We start from the raw sequence: 9,637 nt of genomic DNA, 5'->3' as shown, positions 1-9,637 counted from the left end.
GTGAAAAATATTGCAAAACAAATAACATGAAAAACATGTTCAGATAGAAGCTCATACGTGAGCAAAATTTCATTTGAATTAAGAAAGGTTGCGTCTATGCGATTCGTGCGTTGAACTGGACATGCTCTACATAGGGGAAATTGCCTATTCTCGGCCGTTTTGTTCTCTTCGTCTTTGGGGGTTTTTTGAAACTTATTGAACTCAGAGTTGGTCTCAAATCCTTCCCCACTAAGCTGAATTATATGGCCAACTTTCAGGCAATTTGGCTGACAAAAACCCCCCATGACGAAGAGAACAAACCTGCCAATAATACCCATTATCACCCTAGATAGCTATATGTTTATAAACTCCATTTTTATGCATTTCAGGTCATTCAGAGGTTAAACAATAACAGATTACAAAATAATTCCCGTGAGTAGAAAACTGTTTGTTTGAACCTTTTATGAGGTGGGCTTAGCCGATCAATGTTGCCTCGTTGTTCAATGATACCTTGTTTAACAATACAAATAAACGTCAATTTAAGCAATGAGTCGGGACAGTCTAAATATAATTTTTAACTAAATGGATTCAATTCATTACCTAAATTGGTTTTGAGGTTGCAAAGAAGTTTGAGAAGGGCAAGTGGCTAGCAGATGCAAGGGGGCGGTGGGCCAAGGCTTTTAAATGTAAAGAGGAAAGGTCAGAGAGATTTTGAGGAGTTCTAAGGGAGGGGGATCAGCGGCATTTTCAGGCGTTTCAGGAGGTATCAGACACGTTTTAGTGGCTTTATAGTAGGTTGTCCCAAAATTGAACATAGTCAAAAAGCTTGGGGCTCACCCTGCAAATGATAGCTAAGGGTGTAAGAAACAAATTTTTGTATGACGGCAACTTTCAGAAATGACGTTTAGAGGTCGCCCCGGCGAGATTTTTGAAAAATGGCCATTTTTCATAATAAATTTCAAACAAATTTTTTTTATCGTACAAAAATTGTCAATACCCACTATTTCTATATTTTTTACAGCTTGATATATATCCAAACTAACTGGAAAAAATATTAACGACATGTGTTGCAGGTAACTTTTTGATACTGAATTTTTGAATTTACATTGAATTGTCATTTTTTGACATATTATGCATTTTACCCAACATTAAAAGTATCTCACCCTAATGCTAACTTAATACAATTTCCATTGAAAGATAGGAAATTTTATGAGGAAAAACTTTGCCGAAGACAGCATGGCATTTTTTTTCTATCCGTTTTAGAGTTATTCATGATTTACTTTTTGGTGAAATTTGAATTTTTAGGTATATTTTTAAAAATGTCACATTAGAACTGCCCAAAAACACATACAAAGTAAAAAATCACGTAAGCTCAACAAGTTTTTGTCTTGAATGTGTTAAGAAATTATGTTATGAAATTATAATTATGTTAGAAACACACTTTTGTATGACGGCAACTTTCAGCAATGACGTTTAGAGGTCGCTCCACTTCATATTTTTTTTTATTCCTGAGAAAATTTGCTTTCATTTTCATTAAAAAAAATTGTTTCTACGATGCTTCGTTCTTCTCTTTTTTTATCTGTTTTAACGAGATTTTTAGCCCTAGGCTATTTCATCTCGGGACCCACGCTTTACTTCCCTCCGAAGGAAGAACTCACATTTTGCGAGTTTGTCGGGAGTGGGATTTGATCCCAGGTCCTCGGTGTGATGGTCACACCAGGTCAGCTTCCCTGAGTTCTCTTTATTTGAGTTGTTTTGCATTTTTATAAACAAGTTCAGAAAACAACAGGTTGCAATGTCAGGTTGGGCATTTATCGATGTACGAAGATTTCTGTCCCAATTTACAAAATTGGATCCAATTCGTAAAAACACGGTTAGTTAAAAGATTAAATGCTAAATTTATAATCTACTATTATCGATCTACCGAAAATAAGTAACCATTCGTTGAAAAAATAGTCAAATCATTGTTGTACAACAGATTGTTTTGAGGCGTTGACAAATGATGAAATTACCGACAATTTTTAGTTTTTGCCAAAAAGCTTTATACAGGCTTGGTTGTAATGAAAATACCTCTGAAATTGACTTTCATATGTAAAGTTTTGTTCCACGTTTGCCTTTTTACTTAACTGATTGAAAGAATCATAGTTATAAGACAAAATATACAAAGCCTGTCGCACTTTCAAAGTTACCCCGTTTTACGGTACACTACAGGGGATGGCCAAAATGTTTGGGTGTTTGGGATAGGCAATTTTTTTTCTCTCACTAAAATGTTCAACATGCTGTAACCTTTCATAGAGTGCATCAAAAAATCTCAAATTTTGACTATTTGTCAACCTATTATATGTGCATCATTGGTATAAATTTGGGCACGATTGATTAATCTTTTGTAAAGTTAGAAACGTTCGGGTAAATCGCCATTTTTCAGACAACTCATTTTTGAGCTGTCATATCTCAGAAGAAACCAGTGAACCGAATTGAATGAATTTTTGAACGTACACTAACAATATACAAACTATTAAAACATAGATACTTTTTTGAACGTTGATTTTTCTCGAAAAAATGTAATTTTTTAACGTCAATGTCAATAAATTTTAGAGTTGATGTCCAAAGATTTTCCACTTCTGCTCTCAAGCACAAACGGAAAAACCACCGCAGGAACATTACCACCCTTCAACAGAACCCAGAAGAAATCAGAAGAATTAGCTTGCCGTTTTACCCCAGGATAACCAATCAAATAAAAACAGCCCTTCGCCGACAAAATCTACACGTTGTACATAAGAGCCACAAGACCTTACGTGACCTTTTATGCAACCTTAAGGACAAGGTACCGCCGGATGAACAATCCGGAATATACGAGATACCATGTAAGGACTGCCCGGCAGTTTACATTGGCCAAACTCGCCGGAAAGTAAAGGTCCGTTTAAAAGAGCACAAAAATGCTGTCCAGTCTCTCAAAGCAACCGAATCCAGCGTGGCAGCGCATACAGTAGACTCCCAACATGAAATTGATTGGAATAATGCCAAACTCGTCAAAAGCATAAGAAAAACGTTGCACTTAAACGCTTGGGAGTCAATTTTCATCAGCAACACACGAAGGCCGTTGATGAATGAAGACGACTCTTCTCTTCGGACGTGTACGAACATCGTACGAACACTGAAGGCAATCAGTCGGACATTGTCCTGTTGATGGGCGACATCACGCCCGGAACCGGTCGACGAAAGGTAAATTTTAATATCTTGACGATTGTAAGAACTATAAGTGTTATGTTTCGTCTCACGTCGCTCGTATTGTGAATGTCGTTACTGTTCTTACGTTGGCACAAATCACGAAAATTTGATAGGATTATATAACATGCCTCCAATAAAACCCAGTTTTGAAAACTTTAACAAAAAATCATGAAGTGAAAACATCGGATCTAGTTTTGTGTTCAAAGTTACACTAATGTTTTGTGGCTACTCAGTCTAGACAAAATCAAAACACTGCTTTGTTATTTTGTCCGACGTTTCGGTCCGTTTGGGACCTTCTTCAGGGACTCTGGAAATATTTATTTGTTGGTACGAATTTTTATAACTTCTTTTAAAACATTAAAAAAATCTGTTCGGCGAAAATGAGGGCTTTTCTAGAGGACGACCAGACGTACCGCCGAGTAACGAAGGACCTTACCAGCATGTACCAGAGCCAGAACAACTCAATCGTTAAACGAATTCAGGATTTAAAACTCCTTGATCCGTTTGCTGCATCTAAACTGAAGACGTACATAGCTGTATGTCCGAAAATCTACGACAAACCGAAGGCCCACAAACCAGGGTTACCGCTCCGACCCGTTGTTCCATGTATGAATGCCCCGTCGTACGAGCTCTCGAAATTCGTCAGCACGATCGTGAAAACATCCCTGACGAGTAAGTACAGCATTAAAGGTTCGTTCTCATTCTGCAACTATGTGAACTCCCTTGAGCTGCCACAAGGATACGTGCTGGTGTCAATCGACGTGGTAGCACTGTTCACATCCATACCAAAGAACCTAGTCAAACAGACCATTTTCCGGCACTGGAACGAGTTAAAACAGAACACCCCCATCTGTCTCGATCTTTTCTGGGAAGTCACGGAATTCTGCATCGATTCCAGCTACTTTGTGGACCAGCTACTCAAAGGACAATTCTACCAACAAATATTTGGCACGGCGATGGGAAACCCTCTGTCACCGATAATCGCCGAATACGTAATGGAAGATTTGTTGGAAAACGCCCTGGCTTCGACCCCCATCGTTATCAATAACTTGAAGAAATATGTCGATGATCTGTTTCTTGCGCTTCCTGAAGGAAATATTCAAGAAGTGTTGGACTCGTTCAACCAGCAGAATGAACATATCCAGTTCACTGTAGAACGGGAGGAAAACAACCGACTTCCGTTCCTCGACATGATGCTGGTCAGATTAGACAATCAAACGGTGAAAACGGAGTGGTTCAAGAAGCCAATTGCATCGGGTAGATTCCTCAACTTTCACTCCAGACATCCGGTCAGCCTGAAAATGAATATAGCCTTCAATTTTGCTAAACGTGTGATGATGTTCTCCACAAATTCGACTATGAGAACCATCAAAACAACGATTTTCTCCCTGTTACACACGAATGATTATCCCACAAATATAATCAATCGTGTTCAGTGTTCGCAAAATATGGCACCACAAGCGAAAAATAGGCAACAAAGAAGGCACGGCAACAACGCTTTGTTTTTTCGTTAGCAGATAATGACAAAATCGCTCCCGAGTTTGTTCATAACAAAAACGATAGGAATATTTGTCTCGTTCTATTCACATCGTGATTTTCTCATTGTTTTACAACTGAAATTCGACTCTGAGGATGGCAAGAGTCTTTATTCGTCCAAATGCTCATGAATTCGATGATGTGGGTCGAAAATTTCAGCAGAAAAGCCGAAATATCGGCACACGCACGGCAAGCGATATTTGTTTTATTGCTCTCATCGCTTGACATGCGTTTGTTGCGGAGCGCCTTTGTTACCGACATGCACCGCCTAGTGATGCGCCCTGTACCGTCCAGAGGCTGCATTAAACACTACACGGAATGTGATATCTTTCATTTCATTACAGTCCGACGATCTTTTTAATAAACTATATTGAAGTATCACAAACCATCACTTATCTTATATTACAACGATTCACTTTTTCTTATATCACCTTAACATTTACTGTATTTCTTCACCAACTACTAAGTTTAACAATCTAGAGACACTTCTAGCTTCTGCTTGACCCGACTACTAAGTCCTACCTACAGCCTTAGGACAGAATCTAGAGGTGTCCCACATGGGAGCTCAAGACTTATCCGATGTGCTGCCTGCGTTAACGTTGTCACCGAACTCCCCGACTGAAGCCAAAGCCTCAGTATTTATAGCCTAAATTTCCTAGCAATGCCCGAACCAGCTTGGGCGTGTCTAAAACTCCTACCAGCACTCTCGTCTTGCCGAAATAGTCACGATACTTCCTAACAATGCCCGAACCAACTTGGGCGTATACAAAACCCTACCAAAAGTAAATACTCAAAGTCCAAAACCTAGTACATACTCTACCTATCCTACTCGTCATTATCATCATTACCATCATCATCGTTATCGTCGTCAACTCAACCAAGCGTAATCAAAACTGTACCACACCAACCGAACCCAACGTGTACGATCATGCACAACGTATCGCTGCGCGATCGTTGCCCCGGCCGACCATCCGTCCGTCGTCACATGAGCGATGATTCATAAAACCAGGTCAGTAATGTATGGTGCGATTTTTCTAGCTACCGAAATTTTGCGCGTTAGTTACGATGGGCATTGATATTGGCGTAAATTGAAATTCAAGCACCCGGGCAGTTGTTCTAATGGGAGTGTGGGGTGAAATGCACTTTTTCCATTTGAATTAAATTTTAATATCGGAGTGTGTGGGATATTTAGGTCTATGCACTAGGACAAAGCGTTTGTTTTTCGGCGTGATCCGTTTTTCTTACCCTGATCGTGTTATAAACAGAGTGATTGGGAGTCAGAGCCAAGAACAAGCTAAGGAGGTGAGCAATGATGAAGAAAATCAACAAACAACTTATTGCTCACTCACAAACATACACGGACTGACACAAACCGTCACAAAAATTCTCCGACGGGAATACCCCAATCCACAAATAGCATGCAAACAACACAAAAACATAGGCTCGCTTCTTCCACTGGTCAAAGACAAAACTCCGTTGGAAGAACGCAGCAATGTTGTCTACCAAATCAATTGCGAAGACTGTGATGCATGCTATGTCGGAATGACAACACAAAAATTGAAGGCGAGAATTTCAAAACACAAGTCGAACATGAAAAAACTACAGACACTCCAACAAGCAGGCCACACAACCAGAGATGCAGTAATCGTGGACATAATGGAGACAACCGCTGTGGTGAATCATGCAGCCAGGGAAAAACACACGTTCAAGCTAGACGAGACGAAAATACTGGACACAACAAACAAGGCGAGAAATCTACCGATACTCGAGAGCTGCCACATCAACAATACACCAAACACGATAAACAAACGAACAGACACGGACAACCTTCACGTCGCGTATGCGGGGTTTCTGCACTGGCTCCGAAATAAACAGCAGAGAGCGAGAGGCAGAAACGAATGATCAAAACAAACGAACGAAACAAATTGTAAACACACACCACACTATTGACCAATCCAAATCCCTGTGTGGTAGTGGTTTGTGTTCAGATTTCCCGTGTTAATCTATCTGTAAGAACTTTGTAAACATCTTTTGTTCTCCCGTATATGGATAGGCTTGCATTAGGTTTAGTGAGACATTTTTTGGACAACTCAATAGTTTTAGTCACTCACACCAACAAACAAAATAGTGCACACGAATACCACAGAGGAAAGCGAAAAGCAATGGTGATCGTTCTCGGGTAAGGTACTAAATTCCAGAGTGCTAACTTTGGACCGAGTTTTCTTTCCGATAGGGCATCCGATTTGGCTGCGATTGTGCGGGAGTAAGTACACTAGAACAAATCGCGTGGGAGGATATTGAAATTTCAAACACAAATCTTGTCGTTCAACAGAAACTCGATCCATGCGACAGTTACAGCTGCCGAACCACAGTGGACGAGAACACTGTAACTATTGGTAAAAATCATTTTTTCAAAAAAAAAAAATTTTTAATGTTTTAAAAGAAGTTATAAAAATTCGTACCAACAAATAAATATTTCCAGAGTCCCTGGAGAAGGTCCCAAACGGACCGAAACGTCGGACAAAATAACATAACAGTGTTTTGATTTTGTCTAGACTGAGTAGCCACAAAACATTAGTTTCCAAATACAGTGGAACACACCAACGATTCAAAGTTACATGCAAATTAAGAAACAGAGATCAAATCTACCAAGTCTCCACCATGTGGAACAGACTAGACTAGACACCTAGGTAGATTTAAATGTTGTTTTTATTTTTCTTAATGAATATATTTCAAAAAAATTAAATGAGAATTTTGATTACTTCTATAAAAATATATGCTGCTCTACAGCTTATTCAACATACTGCAAAATCATCACGAAGAACTGATACAAAGCTCTCAAAACCTGTAATGAGTTTATTATTATTATTTACACTAATACCAGGAGATGAAGGTAAAATACCGTCATGTAGCTTTCGAAGTTTAACGGAGCGAATCCAAGTAAGGTCAATATTAGTGGCCTTTGTGTACGAGCAAGCAAATAACCATATTCCTTCTGCTGCATGTTGTCGAGCAAATTCCAAGGTAAACCGACTACCGAGTCGTAGAGCTCATCAACCTAAAGCCAGACAGTATTATTAACTGATACATAAACCAAGTTGTGGAAAATGCTACCTTCAGCTCGATTAAATTTCCAACCAGGAAATAGATCGTTATCTCTCCGAAAACCACAATCAAGAAACAAACAGCCGCATACCAATCAGTCTGCAAGAGAAAATGAACAAAGATGGGCAACCCTTGGGTATCGTGCGAAATGAATAGTTCTTACCAGAGCAACGAGAAGCATCGCGTCACAGATTGTGAATACGCACGAGAATACCTGTACCAAACAGAGCGTTCCAGCTATGTCTTCGGTACCATTGAGGTATCTGAAACAGTTCATGTTTTAGTGACAAAAACATTGGTTCTACCCATAAATATTCAAAGCGAATATGAGAATCATCATATACCTACTCGGTGGCTAACTGATGATCACGCATGCACACTTTCCATTTCTCCGAAATTTCCTTCAGGTCTTTTGTCGAACTATTTTCGACCAGTAAGTCAGACAACTCCTTTGCATGAAGAATAAATAAATCCACATACGCCACAGCATGGAAAACAATAAAAATGAACGTGTAGTCGGCCAGAATTGATCCGAGGATTCCCAGTATGTAAATGTCGACGTGTAGGAACATATGCAGTAAGTATCCGAATGTGCTTTCAAAATCGATCAACGGAATTTCGTACAGAAACAGGGGCACTATCTGCCCTTTGGTGTAGTACACGTAAACGGGCCACATACCGAAAACGAACAATGTCGAAGAGTAGACAACGGCTAAACATTTCCAAATGATTCCCAGATATCGCACTGTTTTGTTGAGAATCAGAATTTCCTCCTTGTTGCCTTTGGAGTGGCGTTCATAAATTGTTTCTTCCGCGGTATCGAACATTTTCCGGATACTGTACTTTTTTGAAATAGCATAGAAAAATTTGAAGATCAACTGTGAAGCAATGCCGAAGATGATTGTAACCTGCATCAGCTTGACTGGATCCGAGTTCTGAGTGAGTACGGTGTACCCGTTACAAACATTATAGATAATCATGTGGGCCATCAACATATACGATGCAGGTGTTAAGTATTTCTCAGAGGTCCAAACTTCAGCACCTATCATTTTTGAAATGGTAATCAATGGTGCCCGGATGTTATAGTAGTCTTCTAGCGGTGTCATGCTTAAGCAGTATGTTAATAAAAACTATTCTGAACGTAACCTCTAGATAAGTGGGAACTTTTCTGTAAAGCTTATAAAATATATCAGCATCTGGTAAATTTTCACACGAACGGACCGCACATAAATGGATATGATTATCTTAATTACTGCTGGGCTGAAATGCAAAGTTTTATTGAGTACCGAGTAGCGTTCAGCCACAACAATTAAATGGATTACCACTGTTTCATAACGATTACAGTTGTGTTCACTTGTTAAAGGTTATAATATTTTTAGAAACTAACCATGTTATAAAACATAAGTTTGAAATTTAAAAACTATGTTCAAAATGTTTTGCTCAGTAGCCTCTATCCAAACATGTGGACTGATAGGGTACAGGCACCGGTTTTGCCCAGTCCAAGGCATTATTTTCAAAATCCAATAAACCAATTAAAATTATCAATATGTCCAATGAGAGATTACAATCTATATTTTGCAGGAAAAAAACAAGAATAAGCTAGTATTTGTTTTTTTTTTAGCATTAAAAGTGAAACTGATCAAAACCATTTCAATTATGCCCATGAATTTCACTCTGGCCAAAACAGACGCATGAATTCTGATTTTTTATTAACGTGTATTTTAACTTAAGCTAACTCTACACTTACTAAATGCTGATGTTCAGAATAGAACAATGTTCTACTCTATTG

At 39.0% G+C, this 9,637-nt stretch overlaps 2 protein-coding genes across 2 annotated transcripts; one reads left to right on the top strand and one right to left on the bottom strand.

Annotated features, from left to right (window-relative positions):
* The first annotated feature begins 3,587 nt into the window (after positions 1–3,587).
* On the top strand, positions 3,588–6,645 carry LOC134286061 (uncharacterized). The gene is made up of 2 exons (XM_062847625.1): positions 3,588–4,464; positions 6,161–6,645. The coding sequence occupies exons 1-2, from the start codon at positions 3,588–3,590 to the stop codon at positions 6,643–6,645; spliced, it is 1,362 nt and encodes a 453-aa protein (XP_062703609.1).
* Positions 6,646–6,692: 47 nt separating this feature from the next.
* On the bottom strand, positions 6,693–8,983 carry LOC109418186 (odorant receptor 30a-like). Its single transcript, XM_019692360.3, has 5 exons — positions 8,197–8,983; positions 8,012–8,111; positions 7,858–7,947; positions 7,646–7,801; positions 6,693–7,588 (listed from the first exon to the last, which is right to left on the bottom strand). The coding sequence occupies exons 1-5, from the start codon at positions 8,952–8,954 to the stop codon at positions 7,535–7,537; spliced, it is 1,158 nt and encodes a 385-aa protein (XP_019547905.2). The 5' UTR covers positions 8,955–8,983; the 3' UTR covers positions 6,693–7,534.
* Between the last annotated feature and the right edge of the window lie 654 nt (positions 8,984–9,637).

Source organism: Aedes albopictus, chromosome 2 (assembly GCF_035046485.1).
Source record: "Aedes albopictus strain Foshan chromosome 2, AalbF5, whole genome shotgun sequence".
In the NCBI taxonomy this organism is placed as follows: Eukaryota; Metazoa; Arthropoda; class Insecta; order Diptera; family Culicidae; genus Aedes; species Aedes albopictus.
The sequence above is the reverse complement of the archived record's forward strand: the minus strand, read 5'-3'. Positions and strand labels throughout refer to the sequence as shown.